This window comes from Odontesthes bonariensis, chromosome 2 (assembly GCF_027942865.1).
Source record: "Odontesthes bonariensis isolate fOdoBon6 chromosome 2, fOdoBon6.hap1, whole genome shotgun sequence".
Classification (NCBI taxonomy): Eukaryota; Metazoa; Chordata; class Actinopteri; order Atheriniformes; family Atherinopsidae; genus Odontesthes; species Odontesthes bonariensis.
This window is the reverse complement of record NC_134507.1, coordinates 5,523,059-5,546,493: the sequence shown is the minus strand read 5'-3', so window position 1 is coordinate 5,546,493 and position 23,435 is coordinate 5,523,059. Positions and strand designations below refer to the sequence as shown.

Sequence of the window (23,435 nt, the reverse complement as noted above, 5' to 3'; positions counted from 1 at the left end):
AAAGATGTTTTTATGTTCTGCCATTTATGCTAAACTTTCACCTCTCCCAACTCTAAATTTGAAAGATCTTTGACCTTTATTCCGAGTCTTAATATAATAAAAATAGATATGACATTGCTACATCTTATTGGTCTGTTTGAGCTGTCACAATGTGATGAATGTCACCAGATACCAAAGCTCAGGTACCATTGCAGCCTGCCCTCGCTCACCTTGGAGGCGTCCATAGCGAACAGATGTTTCTCCACAGGTTTGTCTTTGCTGGCGCTGCTCTGACCCACCACCAGCATGAAGTCCTGCTTGCAGCCTCCGAATGTCATCAGGCTCTTGTACGGGTGGGACACCAGCAGTTTCTGACACGGAAACAAAACACGCGAGATGAAACTATCAGAAACAGAATCGGTGGAGCTACGTGACATTAGCATGTGATCCTGGACCACGTAAAAACGTTACTGATGAGAAATCAACAGCCTGAACAGCTGAGCTGCTTACAATCGAGTTGTGCTCGAGAACGCCGACACCATCTTCGTGCACCGCCAGCCAAACACGTGCACCCGGCTCCGGGGAGGGAGTGATCGACTGGGACGACAGACACGAGATCAGTTATTTTCACAGCATCTTATTAGCAAGCACAGTGCGGTTGATAGTTGTCTCGTCCCAGCTTTAGTCGCAGGAAGTGGACAAATGTTCTGAATGGAGTTCAGAAAAAGTATTCCTGACACCTGTGCTGTTCAGGCACCAGTTTGAGCAGATTATTATGTTGACATCGATGTGTTAATTTGGCGGTAAACTGCCCTCACTGCAAAAAATAGGGGTCTTCAAACAAGATAAAAACACTAAAACTAAGGAAAAAGGTACTCAAAACAAGTGAAAAAATCTGTCCATGCAGCAAGATAATTTGACTTGGCAAGATTTCTTAAATTAAGATTGTTGGAGTCTTGTTTCTAGATTGAACAAAGGCAGTTTTGTGAACAAACATTTGTCATATGCTTAAAATCCAAGGAATAAAGTGTGTTTTCAGATATTTTCTGTGTGACTCTTGAACTTGAGTTTGTTATTGAATCTTAAAACAAGATTTATTTTGATGAGACTTTGGAGGAGAAATGTAATACATCTTATTTTAAGTGTTAATTGTCTCATTTTATGATTCCCTGCCTGTTTGAGACAAAAAAGTAAAGTTTTGCTTGATATAAGATTGTACTGTTAAGTTGAAGACTTAAAATAAGAAATTAATTCTTAAAACAAGAAAAAAAATATCTAGCACTTCTAAATGAAAGGTTTTTTTTCTTGGTAAGAACCAAATAATTTGCAGTGCTGTCTGCTTGGTCATTTCTCAGATTGTGAAAAGCAATATGTACAAATATTCCAAAAACCTACTGTGCAATAATGCCAGAGAAAAAGTTATCCATTTCACACACACAGCACCTTTTGGTAATAATTACACAATTTCAAGGCTGCGCTCACTGTGTGAAAATGACCGAGCCGCTGTGCCTCGTTTGGTCTTTGTAACGTAAATGTAACACATGTTGGAGCTTCGTTGCACGTCATGCCCACTCACCTCCGCTTCAAACAGTTTGGCACCAAAGAAATGCCACTTCCTGGCGACGGTCAGGTAGATCCTGACACACTCGGATGAACTTCGACCCCTGAGCGAGGCCCACCGGGCTGACAGACGCTGCAGCAGTTGTCTGAGCGGCAAAGTGTCGGGGGAAAACATCCACCATATTAACATACTGTTATCAGCCTCTCTTTCTAAGCCGCTTCATCCCGCCCTTTTTGCATTCACTTTGTGGAAACTAAATATAAGAACTTTGCATTGAGCTACTCGGGCTCAGAGAGAAATATAGCCTGTTTTCGGTGAGTTTGCCGTACCTCAGTTGCTCCTCAGAAGCGGCCCGGCGGTAATGTTTGGGGTAGAATCGGTCCAGCACTTGTTTCAGGGTTTGATTAGACTTGGTCTGGGCTGATCCGGAAGCAGAGAAGGGACGTTCAAAATCGCCAAACTCCACCTGAATACAGGCAAAGAAGCAAAAACAGTCCAGGCTGCAGTGAGGTGCAATAAGTAGAGTAATACAGAAAGGACTATGATGAGAGAGCTAAGTGCATTAGTGTCTAAAACAAAGTTTGTTCAGTTAAAGAGTCCAGCGAAGCTGCATTTTGAAAATACACAGGTAAAAAGTCCCAACCCTTTTCTTCACTTTCCCCCCGAAGGCACCAGTGTTGCCAAAAAAAAAAAAAATCACAAGAAGTCGCTATTGGCTCTCTGAAAAGTCGCTAGAAGTCGCTAGATTGCATCATGACGTCATAAGTGACGTAACCACGCCCATATTATATATTTTCGCTCCTGCCCGAGCCGAAATCAGCCGGCCTGAAGTTGATTTCAGCTCTAAACTCTGTAAACTTTAGCAACATTTGAAACTTTTCAGGCCAGAAAGTAGTCGTTTAGCTCCCCAACGTGTTAAAAACCTGACAAAATACCGGCTGTTTACAATTTTGTTCAGACGAATTCGGCGCTACTAAAGCTAGCCGCAGTGAGCTAACGCACTTCTGGTTATTTTGACAAAATAAAATACCCGTTGCCTTTTATCATAGGGAAAGCCATTACGATAAAAAGGTGCTTTTGTTTTGAAAACAGGAAGTGAACCTACCCTCGTAGCTAGCTTGAAACTGCCGTTTTGACAGGAAATGACAGTATGCCGGGTTGCCGCCGTCCTGCAGTGCTTCTGTCTCGGCTTGTATGGTGTCGCGGGGCAACTGATTTGTCACTCACAAAACAAGTTAAATTGTCGCTAGATTCAGCCAGATTGAGCCCGAAAGTCGCTAGATTATTTTTTTGTCGCCAGAGATGGCCAAAAGTTGCTAAATCTAGCGACAAAGTCGCTAAATTGGCAACACTGGAAGGCACGCCTCTAGAGTACATGAACGCGCACGAGCACGAAGGTGCACGAGCGCTGTTCTGACAGCAAGCATCGATCGTTGCCGTATTTAGTATTTAGTATTTAGTTTATGCTAACTATACGTTTAATAATGCTAGGTGCTAGCACAGATTCTATAATAGTACAGATACGCCACTCACGGTGCATTTCCGGTTTCCAACGAGGCGATTTTGGTTGCAGTTCCACCCTTTTTCCACGTGGGGCGCTCAATTTTGGAGACCAGAATGAATGGAGTCCTATGGAGCTATACGCCCTTTCGTGCCCTTATCTCAAGATATAATTTTTTCTCTAGTAATTCGAATGTTGTGTTCGAAAGAGGATGTTTAGAAAATACCCATGGCTGAGTTTTAGATTTTTAGAGCCACTCATTAGCTTAAAAAAAGGATTTTAAGTGTATATGACGTCATACATAGCTTACGACCGGAGATGCCGCTTTACGGCAACAATCCTGCTTGTTGTTGGTCTCAAAGGCAGCAGCGTTTTCAAGGAAGAGCTGTAGTAAGAGAGAATGTGTGGTAACATCACAGGTTCTTAGGCTGTGGTAACATAAGCGGAAAAAGTCCATCTTAATTCTGTTGTCGCTTGGTATGGAGCCAGCCGTCAAGCGGTGCCTCTGGTCGTAATTCTGGTCGAGCGCTGTCATTAGCACAATGCTAGCGCGTGGTGGACAACAAGAAGCCAACCTGTTAGAAATCAAAGGGATATATGTACTCGTTCAGTAGATTTTTGACTTGAAACCCATGTTGAGCTCTCAGAAACTACATTCAAATCTGAGCGCTCTTGAGGAGACTTAGGTGAAACTGACCATTTGTAGCATCTAGCTCTATTGGGCCCCATTCATTCTGGTCTCCACCGACGCCCCCAGTGGAATTCTGGTGGAACTGCAGCCAAAAAGCCGGTACAATGGGGCTTAATAGAGAGTGGCAAGGCTGTTCGTTATAATGGCTGTGGTGCTAGCCAAGCTGGCTCTAGTTTAGCTTCCTGCCAAGCTTCGTTCACGGAGCAGGGTACGCGCACAGGGGGAAGGAGGGGGAGGGAGGAGCAGATTGCAGTTTGATAGACGGCATCAGAATCCAATCATTGTGAACGGTCCGTTCAGTATGATTGGATACTGTTTTTCCTAGATTGTACGTTCTAGAGGCCACTAAAAGTTTTCATATTTGTGTCAAAACTTTTAATTAATTGGTTGCAATGGGGTTGTGAAGAGTATTTCAAGCAATATGTAAAAAAATGTTCCAGAAAAAGATCCCCTACCCCGCCTTTAAATAAGAAAACTTTAAAGTACTTTGTGTCGGTGACCGTACGGAATCAAATTAAACTGCGCTTTGTGTGATATTATTCAGACCTGGGCAAGCAGGGCGGCCATTTCCAGAGCCAGCTCTTTGTTGACTGGAAAGTGTCCGGCGGCAATGGCCTCGTTGGTTTGATAAGCAAGCAGCAACCTCTCCCTTTCTGACTCGCCTCTCATCTGGAGAGAGAAGTACAGCCTGAGGAAGGAAGAAAAAAGCAGAGGGATGATGAAACAGAAACATACGGATTGAGGGCAAAGTAGTCAGAAAACTTGTTCTCCAGACAGTAACCTGCTCTAAAGGTTGGTTTCTCAGTCTCATCTTTAAATGGTGTCTGTGTTATACCTTCATGTTGTCTGTTTTTACACAGAATACAAGCTGTATTCTGCTTAACCCTAATCCCTGATAGGGGACATTTTTGTCCACTTGGGGTCTACTTTCTCCTCTAATCTCACACTGGAAATAGTGATACTCATCATATTTGGTCCAGTTGTACATTTTTGACTATTTTTTCGAATTTCAAACACACATCATATACAATGCAATTTTTCATTGTGTAGAAAAAAAAAAACTCCTTAATTTCTGAAAAAGGGACATTTTTGTCCCCTTTTAAAACAACCTAAAAACATCATATATTAATATTTTTTTCCACTTTTATTTTCAGAAATTTTTTTATTCCACTTCAGTTCTGATCATAACTACCAAGTTTTCAATTATTTAAAAAAAAAAATAACCCTTTAGATGCCAATTTGAACTTTTTAGCCCAAATTTTAAGCCTTTAGGTGCCAGTATTTTCAAAATATGGGGATAATTATGGTTGAGCAGTTTTTGTGAGTTTTTTTTAACAGAAATTGGCATTTACATCCAGTATTTAAAGGGTTAAAATTTTGAAAATAATTGAAAACTTGGTAGTTATGATCAGAACTGAAGTGGAATAAAAGATCTACGGAAAAAAAAGCGGAAAAAAATATTAACATATGATGTTTTTAGGTCGTTTTAAAAGGGGACAAAAATGTCCCTTTTCAGAAATTAAGTTTTGTTTTAAATCAGGTATGAGGGTTAAACAAACAGACTGAAACAGAGTACCACCAAAGAAGCACTCTACTTTTTCAGCCCTGCAGCCAAAGCATGAGACGTGTTTTCCATTTGGATACATTTGCATTCTTCCTCCTCAAAACTCGCCACTCACCCTACCCACAATGCAACTTGGTAACCGGCAGATGAGCGAGAGATTTCCATGTGCTGCGCTTTAGGCAGCTACTGCAGCTTTGAGCCTTTGGCCTAAACTAGTTCCGAACACAATTCAGTTTTAGTTTGACTCTGGATCGTTGCACATGTGAGTATAGATGAATTCACTGCGCAGAGAAATTTACTTGAGTTACTTGAACGGTGATTTTTGTCAGATCATGCTGCAGTTGTATAATCTGGGTTTTATTTTAGAGCAGAGCAATTTTCAGTCACAATGTGAGGTGTAAAGCGTGTCTTTTTCCATAGAAACAGAAAAAAATGGATAAATGAGAGCAGCTTTATTAGGAATTTAGCTATATTAATATACACTTTACTGGTTTTAGCCAAATATGCAAAACGATGGAACTTTGGAGCATGCGTGCATCATCGAGGACCATTTCAGTCTGATCGAGTGAAGGCCAGCTGCATTGTCTGGGTGGGCTTGTCTGGTTTTGAGAGGCTCGATTTCGTACATAATGTGCCGAATGAGTCACTTGATGCAATTTACCAGACCTCGCACGCATAAAGAGCTTCTTATATTTGCATTTGCACCTGTAATCTCCACCTGACTCTGTCTCTGCAAAACTACAGATGCTGAAAAATGTCAGAAAAACATCTGAATCTTGCACTAAACGCAGACACTCCCAAACCTTAAGAAGAAATCTGTTGTGTTTTTTCCCGTCACGGGGGCTCCCTCTACCTGTTCTTATACGTGAGGCGGACAGTCCTGGTGTTTTCAGACTTGCCAGAGTGCTGCTCCTTAGAGGCCTGCTCCCATTTGGAGATAATGTCACAAATCTGCGGACATTATTAGGACATTATGGTGGGAAACGCGGCACCTAAAGTCTTCAAAAAGTAATAGTCACATCGATAAAAGATGCACCTTGATGCCTCCTTGCAAACAGTGCTCCAGTTCTCGTCCGGTGGGGTCATCGGTGTACAGGCTGAAACCAGAAAGCCCTGTTTTCCTCACGCCCGTGTCCTGGTTGAGGCGACACTGGAACTCGTCCACTGTTGTCGAGGCATCAAAGCTCACCACCTACAGGGAGCGAAGGGGCCGCACGCAGAACAGAAGACCAACATTAGGGATGTTCTGTAGAAAAGCCAAAAGAGGATTTCAAACACGCTGACGTGATTAAACCGAAGCTCAGACGGCTCGTGACATCTGTCAATGTTTTAAATGCTGCTTTTAATAATTCAATAAAACACACGCGGTTGAAATAGTTTTTAGTTGATCCAAGTACACAGAAACTATACTGAATCAATGTACTGATGAACACATTTACATGCACGGTAAAAATGGAACAATTTTTGTTACGGTTTTGGAACTTTTGCGTGTGTCCCAGTTAGTTTTACTTCCTGCTTTGCTTAGTTTCCTCATCTTTCAGGAAGTTACTACTGCACTGCTGCGTCCCATCAGCTGATCGCTCGCCCCATATGCACCGATCAGCCACAACATTAACCTTGTAATCAATTTAATTTAATTTGTACCGCACTTTTCATAGCAAAATCTCAAAGTGCTTACACAGTTGAACTAAAATAAAAAAAAAAATAAAAATAAAAAAAAATAAATAAATAAAATCAACATCATAAAAACATAAAATCATGTGGAGGCAGAGTAGGCTTGCTTAAATAAAAAAGTCTTCAAGCCTCTTTTAAAATCAGACAGTGATTGTGGAGCTCTCAGGCAATCCGGGAGGGAGTTCCAAAGACGGGGGGCAGCCACAGCAAAAGCCCGGTCTCCCATGGTCCTTAATCTGGAGCGAGGAAGGTGGAGTAGGTTGCGTTCATGTGATCGTAGGGATCTGGAGGGTGAGTGTGGGGTGAGAAGGTCCTTCAGATAATCCGGTGAGGTTCCGTATAAACACTGATGGGTGATGAGAGCGATTTTGTATTGAATTCTGAAGGTGATAGGGAGCCAGTGGAGATCATGCAGAATAGGTGTAATATGGGCTGATTTACGGGCCCTCAGAAGGATCCTGGCTGCGCTGTTTTGGATATATTGGAGCTTCTGGAGATATTTTTTATGTATTCCAACAAACAGAGAGTTGCAATAGTCAAGCCTGGAGGAGACAAAGGCATGGACGAGGGTCTCAGCATTAGAAAAGGAAAGAAACGGACGAATTTTGGAGATGTTGCGAAGATGAAAAAAACAGATTTTAGACAGATGCTTAATGTGGTTTTCAAGTGTAAGATGGGAATCTAATCTAACTCCAAGATTTGTGACTGTATTGGAAAGGGGGATGTTTTGTCCAGCAAAGAAAACAGTCGTCAAAGTTGAAGATTGCACCTGGTGAGGTGTTCCGAACAACATGGCCTCAGTTTTGGAGCAGTTTAACTGAAGAAAGTTCTGATTTAACCACGTCCTTATCTCCTCCAGGCACGTAGTGAAGGACCCAAGCGTATGAATAATCATTGAAAAAAAATCATTTTGGCTCTTCTTGCATCTTTTTGGGTGGGAATAAACCAGTATTTTTGGCATTTTTGGAATTGGGCTATTTTTGATCATTTTAGGCAATGTTGTATATTTGCAACTGTGGGCTTTCCTGATTAATTTTGTAATAATACAATTTTGGAGACCTGACCTCCAATTACCACTGTGAAAGGTGGACAAAGCAGACCACACCAAACGAGACCAGAACCAACTAGAACAGACCCCCGCAAAGCAGAGTGTAATTCACTGAGCCAAGAAAATGTAATGTAAAAAAATATTACACATGAATGTAAATAATGTATGTAAATTTAAAAAAAATCAAATAATGTAATGTAAATAAAAATATAAATAAAAATATAATGTAAATAAATAAAAAGCTTGTTGCATATCTGCAACTGTGGGTGCTACAACATTAAAACCACAGACGGGTGAAGTGAGTAACACTCCTCATCTTGTTGCAATGCAATGTTCCGCTGGGAAAAACCTTCATCCTGGTATTTATATAGTATTCGTATTCATACATTATGTTTACATTTCTGCAGATCAGTCCCGCCTCCGCCTCCACAGAGCCATAGCACTCCTCTAAAGAAGCAGCCTCTCCCAGCATGGGGATGTCTCAAAGAACACAAGAACAAAGAGTTATGATGTTCATCTGGTTTCCAAAGTCCCTAGACACCAATCTGATGGGATCTGATGGCATCTGTGGGAAGAAGAGCCCCTTCCCAATAACCCACAAGACCCAAAGGATGACTTGCTAATGTCCATGTAAGAGACACTACAGGATGCCATCAGATGATCTATGTCCATGCTCTGACAGCTCAGAGCTATTTTAAGTAGGAGGACCTACTCAGTATTAGGCGGGTGGTCGTAAAGTTATGGCTGATCCGTGTACATCCTTCACAATTCAGCAGCCATTCTGACATGAAAAAGTCATTAAAAACTTACATTAATTTAGGCTCAGTACTCAAAGCCGAACCATCGGTAATATCGTTACTAAGACCTGTGTTTACCCAAGACTTTGCCTCAAAAAGGCCGCTGTGAAAAAGGGCTGTTAGCTACGAGGCAGGATTCACATCACGTGATGCGTAAAGAGTGTTTGGTCCTGTGTGCCGAACCGTAGCAACAATCAGTCACAAGACCACACACACGATCAATCAGGCCATTTGATTGGCTGTCGCCAAGTTTTTCTCAACATTCCCCCGAAAACTACGCTCGCAAAGCTAAGCTCAAGACAAAGAATTCAATTTAGCAACACAAAATGTCACCCTATTCAAACCGAATGAGAAGCAAGAAGGTTTATTTCTGCCTCTCCATCTGTTCCCGGCGTTTCGTGTGCTGGTTTAGATTCGCTTTGCTTCTCTTGTTCACCTGGTTTCCCGTGTTTGCTACTTTTTTTTTACTGCACTTTCCAGATTTACAGCATCGCTCCAGTATTACATATTAAATCGTAACATTTTTCATGTTTTTCTTCACTTTTTCACTTTCTTATATTATATATTGTATATTGTTGCACTTTTGTGTATTCATGGTGGAGCGCCTGCCAATTTAGCTGCATTAGCTTGTGCAATAACAATAAAGGCTTAATCTTATCTGTCTTTGCTGCCTCATTCACTGCATCTTTTTATGGAATTCCATTTTCAAATTTTGGAAGTTTCTTTCTTTTTTTTTTTTGTCCGACATGACAAACTGTCAACTTTCCCCGCTGCCTAACTGCTACCAGTATCGTATTTCTTTCCTTTATTGGGTTTAAGTCCAGTTCTACCTGTTCATGGTTAGAATAAAAGTTGTTTCTTCATATTCTGAGGGAAATGTCCCTGTCTGCATCAAATATAAGAAAAGAAATCCTCAAACCAACACCCATCCAGGTGAAACCTGGTGCATGGAGCACTGAAGCCACCAGCTGGATATGTGTTAGCTGTGATTAGAGGCTATGATGGCAGATGTGACCGAGATTAAAAAATATTCTTGATATTATTTCCACAGAAACTGTACGGCCTAAAAGTTTTCTTTTCTTTTTCTTTTTTTTTTTACTCAATCATTTCCTGGATTTCTGTACATTGTATCATAATCACCTGGTACGTGTTGTTGAGGAAGTGAACGGGGACGCTGAACGGCAGCGAGTGGTGACAGGGATTCCTCAGCAGGATGGACAGAATCTCCATACGGCACGGCCTGGCCTGCCTCTCGCCCTTTTGCTGGGTCCGCTCCAAAGAGCGCTGGCAGTAGATGGCATACTTCCCCACCTCGGTCCTGGAGGTGACAGGGGACATGTCTGGTTCATAATTACTTATGATTAATTACTAACTCCTTTGACTATCACTTTGATTCTTTTCTTTTTGAGGCATTCTGTTGTAGATTTGCTTCTGTGCTTTGTTGCATCAACTACTAACTCACGTGTGACTCTAGAAGATATATACAGAGGAGTTCATGGTCGACTCAATGACTGAAAGGTGCCCAGGTCCTGTAGCTGCAAAACGAGCCCAAACCACCCCCGACCCGCCACTGTGCTTGACAGTTGGTGTGAGGTGTTTGTGCTGACATGCTGTGTTTGGTTTTCATCAAACATGGTGCGGTGCATCATGACCAAGCATCTCCACGTTCCGTCGCATCTTTCCATCGCACATTGTTCCAGAAGTCTGGTGCTTTGTTCGAATGTGCCTTTGCAAACCTAATACGTGCTTCCATATTTCTTTTAGAGCATTTACAGACTGATTTTGGGGTGATCTTGCTGAATATTTTCCACTTGTGAATAATAGAATGATGGATAAATGATCTTTCTAACCCTTCTCAGATTGACGGGCAGCAGCAATTGCTTCTCTGAGAGCATTTCTGATGTATTTCCTCCTTTTGCGTTGTGTTAACGCATGCCTAAAGCTAGAAGTTCACCTGAATAACATTAATTAGGTATGCGAAAAATAATGAATGGAAATCGTGACACTATGAATGAAATCGGTGGCGCGAAAGTATGAAATGATGTTGAAGGCTGTGAATGGCAGATGCAAATGATAGGCTGAAATCAAAAGGCAATTTCTGGTAACTTAATTAAGACTTATTATCTTATCCATGCCCTAATAAGTTCAAGGTCAGACTATTGCAATGCGCTTTATGTCGGCGTCTCCCAGTCTTCTCTCAGCCGCCTTCAGCTGGTGCAGAACGCTGCTGCCCGTCTTTAACCAACACCAACAGACGTGTGCACATCACTCCTGTTCTTAACTCCCTCCATTGGCTTCCTGTCCTTTAGAGAACTGATTTTAAACTTTTAATGTTGGTTTTTAAAGCTCTTAGCGGCCTCGCCCCGTCGTATTTATCTGAGCTTTTAACCTTCCTGGTAGAGCTCTGAGGTCAACAGATCAGTTTCTGCTGGAAGTGCCCAGGTCAGAATACAAACCCTGGGGTGACCGAACCTTTTCCCAAAGCTGCCCCCAGGCTCTGGAATAAGCCCCCCGTCCAGCTGAGTCTTATTTCTGACCCGGGCCTCTTCAAATCTAGGCTAAAAACCTACTTATTTAGGATTGCTTTTAATACCCAGTAGTATGATGAGACTTTTATCTTATTTGATTTTGTTATATTGTATTGCTTTCACTGTTCTTTTATTGTTTTTATTTGTTTTTACTTCTCCTTCTCTTTATTTATTACCTGCTGTAAAGCGCTTTGGTACACCGTAAGGATTGTCTGTAAAGGGCTGTATAAATAAAATACATTTAAATACATTGGAATGTTTTTCAAAGCTTTCATTGTTATTTATGTTTGTCCAGATTTCCATTTGGCACGTTGTTTCGTGCCGCGGTTCTTCCCGTTAGTGCTTCAGACGGTGACGTCGTCTCACCTGGAGTCTCCGTGCGTTTTCAGGTGAACCTGGAGCAGCCAGAAGAACAGATGCTGAGGCAGAAACAGTCCCACACACAAGGCTAGAAACTGCCAGCCCTAGAGAAACAGATACAGAAACTGTCACTGCATGTTTTACTCACCGCCCCAAGCGTGAGTCAGACGATCTGCATGTAAAGCACCACAAGAATCAGTGCAGCAGACAGACTGAAAACACAAGCTCGTGAGCTCCTCGTGACTTACAGACCACAACTGTAACTCTCTGTGTTCATTTACGACACGAAAGAGCAAACAAAGGAGGATTTGGTGATGACTCATGCTGCTTTTTCTCACTCATGTGAAACTGGCTGTGTTTAGAACAGACACAATGTGTCGCTGGAGTTATTGATGTGGAAGACCACCACAGGAGGGGCAGAGGACAGAAAGTTTCTAGGCTTCAAAAACTAGTGTCGACTTCAATGTTTTCTCTGAGAAAACCCGCAAGGCCTTGTTCTTTCTGTCTGCATGCAAAAACCTGCGCTGGTGATCCTGTTCTAACATAAAGCTGCGGAAGACACAGACTGAGATACTTCTAAAGAGATTAGATATTTTCAAGGCAGTTTGGATAACAATTCAGTCAGTAAATCCTGGCAATGTTTGATGTTTTTTTCGACCCGTCCTCCTTCCCATATCAAATATCAATGTAGTAAGATAAACTACTGCTGCCACCATGTGGTGACGGGACAAACCTGCAGGGGTCCCGGATGGCCGTGTGGCTGCCTTCTGCGGGTCTGCTTGATGAGCTGGCAGAACAACTCATTCTGAAGCTCAGGGTGGGTCAGGCACACCTGCAAGGCACTCTGGGCCAGAGAGACGTGGTAGTCGATGACCGGCGCGTCGATGGCCACGTTGATGAAAAGCTGACAAGTCTGAAGGAAGACGATGGGGAAAAGGTAGAAGAGAGACGCAGAAAAAGAGATGTGCGCCGGTTATAAAAGATTAGGGCAAAAGGTCAAATCACAGTTGTGCACGGGAATGAATTAATCAATGACTTTTTAAATAAAAGGATCATCTGAATGATTCTCCAGCAGAACTGCAAATACCTTGAAGAGTTTCACAGCCTCTGTCTGCAGGGCCCGTGAAGGCAGAGTGTTGAGAGGAGACGACAGAGCCTCTTTACTGAAGCACAACATGGGATGTCTCCAAATCTGAGAGTCTGAAAGGCAGACAGGCCGTTAAAAAGGTGTTGCAGTACACCAAAGCCTGCCTGTACTCGGGAACTTTTCACTAAATGTATTTTAGAGCAAGACAGATCCTTTTTTACAATTCATTTAATAAATAGTGGTTTGTGTCATTAAGCTAAAGAAAAGACATACTTTTCTAATCCGAAGGCTTTAGGTTTCAAAACCTTTTGACAGTTTGCTGGTTTCTGGGGCGTTAATTTTTGTGTGTTCACACAATGCCAAGGAGGAAAGACATCAGCAGGGATCTCAGAGAAGCAACTGCTGCTTCCTATTGATGGAGCACACCATTTTACGGCGAGAAAGCTGCCAAGTTTCCCAGAAGTCGACGTCCCAGAAGGCTCAACCCATGTACAGCGCTCAGAGAAACTGCAAAAAGCCCAAGAGCTGCATCTCAGACTCTACAGGCCTCAGTTAGCATGTTACATGTTAAAGCTCATGACAGCACAATTAGACAAAAGACTAAACAAGTATGGCTTGCTTAGAGGGGGGTGCAGGAGAAAGCCTCTTCTCTCTGAAAGCAACATGGCAGCACAGCTTAGGTTTGCAAAGCTGCACCTGCAGAAACCACAAGACTTCTGGAACAATGTGCGACGGGGAGACGAGACCAAAGTGGAGATGTTTGGTCATAGCGCACAGCACAAACACCTCATACCAACCGGAGGATTCGCCCCTTCCTCACCGACAAGGCAGCACAGGTGCTCATCCAGGCTCTTGTCATCTCCCGCCTGGACTACTGCAATTCCCTCCTTGCTGGCGCCCCGGCTTCTGCCATCAGACCTCTGGAGCTGGTTCAGAAAGCTGCTGCTCGTCTGGTGTTCAACCTCCCCAAGTTCTCCCACACCACTCCCCTTCTCCGCTCTCTACACTGGCTCCCTGTAGCTGCTCGCATCCAATTTAAGACTCTGGTGCTGGCCTACAGGGCAGTGGAAGGAACAGCTCCTTCATACCTCCAGGCTATGGTCAAGCCCTACACCCCCGCCCGACCACTTCGCTCTGCGGCCACTAGGCGCCTGGCTGCCCCGTCACTCAGGGGTCCCTGCGCACGATCAACACGGTCACGGCTTTTCTCTGTTCTGGCACCCCGATGGTGGAACGATCTCCCGACTGGTATCAGGACAGCTGAGTCGCTGCCCATCTTTCGCCGTAGGCTGAATACCCACCTCTTCAGGAAAAACTACCCTGATCCGCCCTCTGCGCCGTCCTAGTTCCTTACGCACTTATTGTTTCCTCCACCACTGGCACTCTCTATATTTTCATTACGCCCTACCCGAACCAGGGTTTAAATCCCATTCCTGCTTTTCTTACCTCTTTTATTTCTTCCCCAAACCCGAACCAGCGTTTGCATCCCCACCCCGCTGTGACTGGTGTGCAGTTGGTGAGAGGCTGGTTGGTTATCGCACTTACTCTAGCACTAGTTATGCTCTTAGCTGTTTGGTTTTGGAAGGAAATGCACTTATGATTTCTTGTGACCTGAAGTTCTTTTGCCTACCGATGTTGAACGCACTTATTGTAAGTCGCTTTGGTTAAAAGCGTCTGCAAAATGACCGCAATGTAATGTGATCATTTGGGCTTGTTTTGCAGCCACTGGACCTGGGCACCTTGCAGTCAAATAGTCGACCACGAACTGTATACCAAAGTATTCTAGAGTCAAATGTGAGGCCACCTGTGTGACAGCTAAAAGCTGGCCGAAAGCTGTTACAGGGATAGTTCGCCTCTTTTGCGCCAAGCGATGTGAGGTCTGACTTTTTCTGTATGGACGAATTTTTGATGCAAATGTATTACTCTTTTGAACGCATATTGCTTTGAGAAGCAAGACGCTTTATTTTTTAAGCCCCAGCCAACTAGCCGGACTACCTTCATCAACGCCAAAACGAGGCTGGAACTCGGCTCACAGGACGCAGCAGGGGGTAAGAAGATGTTCAGAAATGATGTTGCTGATATGGGATGTCATACAGCTTCATGTCAAAAGAGGCGAACTATCCCTTTAATGCAACAGGACAACGATCCCAAACACAGCAGCAAAGCTTCAACAAAAAAAAAAAAGAAAAGAAAAGAATCGAGGTGCTGAAATGACCCAGACCAAGTCCAGAGTTCAACCTGACGGAGATGCTGTGCATAAACGAATGCTCACAAATGGCATTGCATAAAGCAACAATGTAAAGAAGATTACTGGTTACTGATTAAGTTATTGCTGCTAAAGCCGGTTCTAAATGCTATTGAATCATGGGGTGTGCTTTGTTTTTCATTGAATTCTCCTGCATTTTTGCTGTTTTTAAAAAAAAACAAATGACAATATGTAATATGTTCTGTGTTTTTGTTCATTTGACATATTAAAGGATTTTTAGACCAGAGGATTTGTTATCATGTTGTGATATGTGAAAGCTTAGAACCGAAAGAGGGTGTTCTTTCTTTTTAACATGACTGGATTTTATCAGATGACATTTTCAAACTATGACACAAAATTCCTCTAGAAACTAAAAACAACATACACACACACACACACACACACACAGTAAAAAATGCTCACTCGGATCACCGTCCAGCTGGAAGAGTTTTCCCACCAGTTGTTCAAACTCGGTTCCGACTTTACCCACCATGGTGCCAGCTGCCACTGCCAGATGGTACAGCCACGAGTCCTACAGAGCGATGGACATTAACGTCAACACTGTCTAAGTGTGCAAATCTCTTTTCTGGACGAGCTTCTAACTTACAAAACAAAAACAAGGAGGAGGTCTGGACTTCTACTCTCTTAAAAAAGTGCAAAAAAGAGGACAAATAGTTTTCCGACTGACACTTACCTTTTCGTGGCGGGATTCGATGAGCAGGTAGGTCGGACCTTGCTCCTGCGGATGGATGGCGATGGTGAAGGGTGCTGCCTGTAAGCTCCGCCCACACGCCTTCAAGTCGTCATCCGAATCTCTTGACTTGTCCACCTCCTCCACCCGGGCCTCCCAAAGCTTGATCTGACCAAGTGGGAACTGGAAAACAGAGTCAGACAGACTGCTCGCTGGGGCTGTAGCGATGCACTAATCTCACGATACGATAAGATACGATACGATACACAATATTCAGCCAACGATTCGATTCGATTCGATTCGATTCGATACACTTAAATCATTTTCTGAGGGAAAAAAAGGGACAGTGTGATTTGACATGAATCGTCGCTGATTGGTCTGGTGGTCCGACCTTTGAACCGGAAGGACAACACAGCCAGACAGACAGAAACAAACGAACATGTCACAAACGTGAGAGCTGTGCACTTTATACAACATTTTTATGAACTAATTTATCACTGTTTTGGATAATGTGACCGTCTGACTTTTCAATAAAGTTTGCTTTGAAAAAAAATAAAAATAAAATCGATACTCGCGGCTGAAAAATCGATACTTTATCGGGAAACAAAATATCGATATATACTGCAGTATCGATAAAATTACTCAGCCCTACTGCTCGCGCTCAAAGAGGACAGCTCAGTTTCAGGGAAAGGCCAAAGTAAAGTAAAGTTCAAGCACACCTTGTCCTCTTGGCTGCGAAAGTAGTACAACGTTTTGCCAATCAGAGCACACCAGACTCGCTTTGAGTATCCGTGCTTCACCTGCAACAGAGAAACGGCAGATTTCAGTACCTGCAGTTGTAATATATCAGGAAATACTGCGGTTAGAATATGGCAAATAATGAATTTATAACGGAATTTATCCCCTTTAGATGCTGTGGAGTTAAGGGTCATATCGGTACGTTACGCGCACCTTGATGAGCAGTCCCTTCATGCCGGGCCGAATGTCCGGCTGAGTGAAGAGAGGACTGGCGGCTTTCACCCTCAGCACGCTCTGCAGCACCCGCAGCCACTCCTCCAGCAGGTTGGGAGAGTCGGCCTTCAGGTAGTAAACATGCTTACCCGTCACTATCTGCACGTGAGAATAAAAAACAAAGGTGAGGCCATTAACTATCGAGGATCAGGGTTCTAAATTAACACCCGCCAACCCGCCAAATGCAGGTGAAAGTTATTTTTGGCGTGTATTAAAAAAAAACTCACTAGCCGGCTTGACCGATGATAAATGAGGAACTTTACCATCTATTTCGCGGGACGCGAAATTATTATATACAGTCTATGCGCGGGACGCGCGAGCGCAGTTTCAATGGGAACGCATCTGCCGAGGCTGCCGCACTAGGGGAGTGGGCGTGGGTCACTCTTGGTTTGGAAATACGATAGACGCCGGTACAAATACAAATACAGACGCAAACACTAACAAAATGTGACGATGGTTGGGACAGCCGGCCGTGAAGAGAAAAGACATGCCTGCCAAAGGAGGGGAGGAGGATGATATTGAACCTGGCGAAACACGCCGGCCACACTTTGTGAGAAAAGGGAAAAATGGAACTGATTTAGATGGATCCGAAGACTGTTCAGAGAGCTCGGACGATGTTTAAGCATTTCACAGTATCCCCCTCATAATTAGTCTCTGCACATAGTTTTGTGTTTAATTTTGTGCATTATCTGCACTAAAACATGGTTAGAAAGTTGTTAAATATTTCCATTTTTGTAGATTCAGGTTTCACATGAATATAAATCAGTTTTAAAGTTATTTTTTTATTTTTTTATGTACAAAAAATGTGACCCTGAATAGTATGTGAGGGTTGAGGAGTAATGAAATGTTAGAATAAGTTTTGTATGTACATAAGTTTAATTATTGTAATTATTTTAATTGGATATACATTCCCAATTTCACTGTAAAATTAATTTAAAGCTTCAGTTAATAAATTGATCAAATGAATTCAGTGGCTCTCATCTGTCTTTTTTGCACGGAAAAATATGTGGCTGGTGGAAATTCTGATTGGCTGGTAACTTCAGAAACTTACTAGCCACATTGGCTGGTGATCAAAAAAGTTAATTTAGAGCCCTGTCGAGGATGTATTCGGGAATGTTGGCAATCGGAGCAAAATGATTGGGATAAACATACCTGAAGAACTTGTTTGCCATCTCCGCGGGCGATGCTGCTGGTGGCGTTGACTTCGATCTGGCCCTGAGGTTTCCTGATCACATCGCTCTGTGAGAAAAAGACACAGTTTCGCAGCCTCACTCACCGCACACACGGCCACAGCTCAGACTTATCTTCATAGAGGAGCCTTTACGCCAAAGATAAATAAAACCGAGCGCAGGCGTTAACAGATAAAACCTACAGGTGACTTGTAGTAGAGCAGCTCTCCATCTTTGAGGACAAACCAGCGTCTCTTCCAGGTTTTCTTCCAGGTTTTAACCATTTTCAACAGGTAGCCCGACTTCTCCATAGGCTCCTAGGAGACACGAAAGAGTCCAGCTTTATACAGAATAACGTGTAAACGTGTGAAAAAAAAGTCCTATTTGGGTTGAACAACGGGACCTCAGCACATTTCTGGGTTCCTTCAGATCTGCCAACACAATGAACTGAAGAAACTGTCGGATGTGTGAAAGAAAAGTCACAACTGAAACTCAAATGAAGTACGACTACAAACAGTACGAACCCCGTGTAATTCATCTTTTGAAAGATTTTAATGACTGATATACTCTGGGATGAACCATCACACAGTGGAAATGTATCCTGTGGTCAGAACAATCAGTATTCCAGATCTTTTTGGGAAGAAATGGCTGACTTTTCAACAACGCAAAGCAAAACCGCATCCTACGCGGTCACGGCTGAGGAAGAAGAGGGTATGGGTACCTGGACAGCTCTGCCTGCAGTACTAATCTGTCCCCAACAGAGAATGGGTGGAGAATTTAAGAAAAGAAAAATATGACAAGAACCCTGTACTGCTGGACATCTTACAACGTGTTCAGAGAAAGAAAAACACCTGAAGCCCTTTATTGCTCTGAATCCCCAATGTCAGGGAGCCTTTGAAATGCTGTGAGAAGGAACGGCAACATCAAAGTTGTAAAGGCTTTACTGCCCCAGCTTTAGGGATGGGAATCGAAAACCGGTTCTTATTGAGAACCGGTTCCCAGTGTTTCAATTCCTTGGAATCGTTTGGCGATTTTGCAAACGATTCCCTTATCGATTCCAGTGGGAATGACGTCACCAAGCAACATTGCGTGGCGAGTCCAGCGCAGCCAGCAGTCATCAGTAAACATGGCGCCCAAGCGGTACAAACGCTCGAAAGTTTGATTACACATCCCTAAAAAAGACGACAACAGGGCAAATTAGAAAGTGAATATTTCACCAAAGAAAGGAAATACTACCAACATGCAATAACTATGAATGAATGTCGCGTTTTTGATCCGCTCCGAAATAACGTTGGTGAATCTGAACCCAGCAACGTTAGCAACGTTAGCAACGTTAGCATGTCCTCGGCTAACACTGCAGGTAACTAACTAACTAACAAACACTGCCTATCATGTTAGCACCATTTGCCTCATTGTAAAACCTGCTGTTAGTAACGGTTAAGGTTAAATGAATGCCTTCTCAGGCATTACATTTAGATGAAATCATGAGAGACAGAGCCTGACTGGCTCAGAGCCAGAGGCTGGTGGTACTACCCCCAGTTCACCTCTACCTCCAGCTTCTCCTTTCACCAGAGCAGGAAGAGTTAAATTACCCAGGCCATGATAGACCAATGTGGACCTCACCGTTGTTGGGTTTGTAAGGTCATGACTCGTGTTACTTCTAAACTAAACAAAGTTGATGCTAATCGACCGGTTTGTTGTCCTTTTTCTCCAAATGAGAATCAATAAGGGAACCGATAAAGAACCGAATCGTTAAGCAGAATCGAAAATGGAATTGGAATCGTAAAAATCTTATCAATTCCCATCCCTACCCAGCTTACTGTGAAATTAAATTAAGTTGAAGAGACAGAACATAAAATATATCTTGAGTTGACACTGTCTGGTCAAAGTAAGCATACTGTACATAGTGCTGTGTAACCTGGAGGTTTCAGGTGGAGAGCTGGTGAAACTCATCTCCAGTGGGCCTCCAGATGTCCGTCCTTGTCCGGAACTTTTAAAAGATGATCTCACCAGAGTGAACGGCATTGTGGGGCACATGCACCCGTTCAGTGTGGAGCACAGCGTGATGTGTAAGAGACGAAGGGGATCTGCGACTCACACTCTTGCCGTTGTCACTGGCTGAACGACAGGTCTTCGGCAGCTTCTGCTCGGGTTCAGAGCACTCTGTGTCAGTGGAGTAGGCATCGGGAGGGATGGCGTAGTCGCTCTCTGACGTCACCGAAGCCATGGACACAGCTGGAGGAGGCAGAGGGGAGGCAGAGGAGAGGCAGAGGGGAGGCAGAATGGGAGGCAGAAGGGAAACATACAGTGAGGAGAGTCAAATACAACTACAAAAACTGTGTGTGCTACAGATAACACTGATAATGTATTTAAAAAAAAAGAAAAAAAGCTTCAGCTGCTGTTGGGACTCTAAAAACAAATTTCCAGTGAAAGCGTGTGGCTTGCACCTCTCTTGAGAGAGCGCGGGCTGCCCGGGCTGCTGTCCTTCCTGGAGCTGGAGGAGGTGTGGGAGCTGCAGAGGGAGCCGTCCTCCTCTCCTGAGCTGGACGACTCCTCAGAGCTGGAGGACTCATCTGAGAAAGGACTGCTGCTCAGCAGGGTGGCTTTCTGCCGGGAGGGGGGGGGTGAAGTGGGATGGTGGTCAACGCAACAGCAGTACACTGGTACACCATCACAGATACAGTCTGCCAAATCAAATCAACTTCACAGACGTACTCACTGATCGATAAAAACACAGACCAGACGTTTTGATCCGATTCACAAGTTAAAAACTACAGTCTTTTTAAAAAAAAAAGACTTCTGTGAATGCCTGTACTCACCCCCTTAAGAGTAGTGTAAACTGGTGTCGTCATGTTTTTGTAGATGAGGGATGTGTACATCACAAAGGCAGGATAGGAGGACTGCAGAGAGGGGTCTACACACAGAGTAAAGCTCATTTAGTCAGACACGGAGTTGGAAATCACCCTAACGGAGACCAGGCTAAAACAACATGTCTGCATGTTTATGCTTACCTTTGCTAGCAAGGTCTGAGCAGGACGTGTCAGATAGTCTGATCCCTGATTTAGCAACAGCATAGATACGGCTTTCCTATAAAGAAATTCAGCCTTCGTGTCATTTACATACATATATGACTTATTTAACATCTAAATATTTATGTAGAATATGTAGAAGTTAATAACTTTTGTGAGCAAATGTTCAACAATGGATTAATGGGTTATGTGGAGTATATTGTGTTCATTTTGTAGTGTTGGAATGTTATGTCAGTACAAAGTTTGCTGTGGATAAGTACATCCACTGGGTGTTCAACCATGCAGCGGGGATTGAATCATTGTGTATTGGGATATTGTGTTTTTTTTTTTATAGAAATCATGCTAAAAATCTGGATTTTTATGTGCTGAAAGTAAGACAAATAGTCTGACTTCTAATGAGAATCATAAGGAGAGGTTTACCCAGGAGGGGAGTCTGTGTAAAGGAGGAGTAGGAGGTTTGCTGCCAGGCGCTGAGCCGTCGCTGTCCGGCCTCTCCGAGCTTGTCTCTGTCCCGGGTTCAGCTGAGGGGCCGGAGGACGGCGCGGTGGCTGCTGTTTGTGAGGAGGCTTCTGTGGGAAGGATAAGGGGAGGCGCGTCCATGCCGGTGTCCCTGCCGGTGTCCCTGCCGGTGTCCCTGCCGGTCTCCCTGCCGGTGTCCATGCCGTCCTCCAGCTGCTGGTCCAGGTCGGTTTCCTGCGGCCGCAGCGGGCGCAGCATGCTGAGGGCGTTGCGTGTCTGACCGTGTGTCGCCTCGCTGCTCAGCGGTGGCTGGCTGAGGTGTTTCTTTGCCAGAGACACGTTCAGCAACCCGAACCCCGCCGGCGTCTTCAGGCGCGGCTGTTTGGGGGAGGCGGGGTTGTCCCTTGGGTCGGGGGGTGGGTTGGGTCGTTTGGGGGTCAGGGCCGGAGTGAGGATGGGGCTGGGCGTGTTTGGCTCGCTGGAGGAGGACGAGGAGTCGAGTCTCTGAGACTGGAACCGCTTGTTGAGCTCCTCGGAGGTGCAGTCCTCCATCTTAGCCCCGTGGCCCTCCTCCACGCCGTCCTTGCACCCCGTTAGGCCTCCGTCTGAGGATTCCAGCAGACTGAAGCGGGGGCGCTCTGCACGCTGCATGTCGTCGTCAAACAGAGAGCTGCTGTCGTCCGAAGCCGTCAGGTAGGTCTCACTGCCGGGCCGACTGAACTCCAGGCCGCACACTCCGCCTTTGGCCTCACACGCTGCCTCCTCCCCCTCCGATGCACTGCACAGCATGGACGAGCTCTCACACACGTTCTCCGCACAGTTCTCGGGTTCACCGTTGCCTTCTGCCGGAGAGCTTTGGTGAACTTCACCATCTGTCGCTGAGGAGGCCGCCGGCTTATTGCTCTTCTCTGCAAAGGCAAACATGAGCACATCACCGACAAATTTCATATCTCGATATCAATACGATATGACCATGGGTTCAGTGAAAACATTTTTCTGAAAAATAAAAAACATAATACAAAAGAAGGACATCTGCAGACATCGGGTCTTGAGTTGGAAGTTTGTTGTCATAAAATGGAGCGTTAAACTGATGTTATTGTCACGTGAGTCGGTTGTGGCAAAATGTTCAATTTCACGGAGCTCGGATTCAACATTCATTTTACATTTGTTATAGATTTTTGGAATGGCCCCTTGATTAAAATATGTTCGGGATGGTTTTTTGTAACGTTTGTCCAGTGTCCGAACCATTTTCTGAACGCCCTCTTTTGTGACGCTGTACACGGGCACCATGTCTTTTGCAATGTGGTGTGTTACAGCATCTGTAATGTCTTTGTGCCTGGTGGACGTCGACTCATATGGCGTAACGCTACTGAACGCATCAGCAATCAAACTTTGCTTGGGCTTCACTTTCTATGACTGAGAAGTCTCCGCCGTTTCTCTCATTGCAACACACTCCTCGTGCAGTACGCGGTGGTGTCGTTTCAGCTGGTGGAACGTGTTTGTTTGCCTTGCTTCGTCGCAATTTTTGCCAAGCACAACCTGCACAACACCTCGCTCTGGTTCACATCCTCTTTTCTATATCCAAAATACCTCCAAATAATGGAGAATTACTTATTTTTTGCCACTAAATCCATCGAATGCGCAGATTCTGCACCGACCTCATCTTCCGCACTCATGCTTCTCTTTTTAATTTCCCCGCTGTGATGTAGTGTGTGTGTCTCCGTCTCCCTTGCTCCCTCCCTCGGATGTTTGTCATTGGCTGGCTTCAGCTGTACATAAGGGCGAGCGTAAAAATGATGTTTGCGACTGCCTGAGCTACACAGGCGGGGGAACTCTATATCGTTGAATTTGCGATATAAATATCTTGAATGTTCATATCTAGATATTGATACGATAACGATATATCGTTCAGCCCTAACCGGCAACCAATCAAAAACAAGAGAAAGTCGATGAAAATGTAAATAATGACAGTAAATATTAGGCAAAGACAGTATTTCTACTATAACGACAAAGTGCTGTACGTGTCCATTTTTTCACTCAC

At 44.1% G+C, this 23,435-nt stretch overlaps 1 protein-coding gene across 1 annotated transcript in view; it reads right to left on the bottom strand.

Moving 5' to 3' along the window:
• The window catches only part of plekhh2 (pleckstrin homology domain containing, family H (with MyTH4 domain) member 2), a 42,810-nt gene that overhangs the window by 1,442 nt on the left and 17,933 nt on the right, over positions 1 to 23,435 (bottom strand). The window contains exons 8-29 of the mRNA XM_075474642.1: positions 21,356 to 22,302; positions 20,918 to 20,993; positions 20,726 to 20,820; positions 20,354 to 20,513; positions 20,005 to 20,141; positions 18,110 to 18,223; positions 17,890 to 17,976; positions 16,678 to 16,836; positions 16,446 to 16,526; positions 15,730 to 15,909; positions 15,459 to 15,567; positions 12,791 to 12,903; positions 12,437 to 12,616; positions 11,716 to 11,807; positions 9,956 to 10,139; positions 6,333 to 6,488; positions 6,150 to 6,247; positions 4,279 to 4,420; positions 1,870 to 2,006; positions 1,556 to 1,685; positions 490 to 576; positions 210 to 350 (exon numbers count right to left, since the gene is read on the bottom strand). Coding sequence (XP_075330757.1) covers positions 210 to 350; positions 490 to 576; positions 1,556 to 1,685; positions 1,870 to 2,006; positions 4,279 to 4,420; positions 6,150 to 6,247; positions 6,333 to 6,488; positions 9,956 to 10,139; positions 11,716 to 11,807; positions 12,437 to 12,616; positions 12,791 to 12,903; positions 15,459 to 15,567; positions 15,730 to 15,909; positions 16,446 to 16,526; positions 16,678 to 16,836; positions 17,890 to 17,976; positions 18,110 to 18,223; positions 20,005 to 20,141; positions 20,354 to 20,513; positions 20,726 to 20,820; positions 20,918 to 20,993; positions 21,356 to 22,302 — 3,605 coding nt within the window. The remainder of the gene's footprint in view (positions 1 to 209; positions 351 to 489; positions 577 to 1,555; positions 1,686 to 1,869; positions 2,007 to 4,278; positions 4,421 to 6,149; positions 6,248 to 6,332; positions 6,489 to 9,955; positions 10,140 to 11,715; positions 11,808 to 12,436; positions 12,617 to 12,790; positions 12,904 to 15,458; positions 15,568 to 15,729; positions 15,910 to 16,445; positions 16,527 to 16,677; positions 16,837 to 17,889; positions 17,977 to 18,109; positions 18,224 to 20,004; positions 20,142 to 20,353; positions 20,514 to 20,725; positions 20,821 to 20,917; positions 20,994 to 21,355; positions 22,303 to 23,435) is intronic.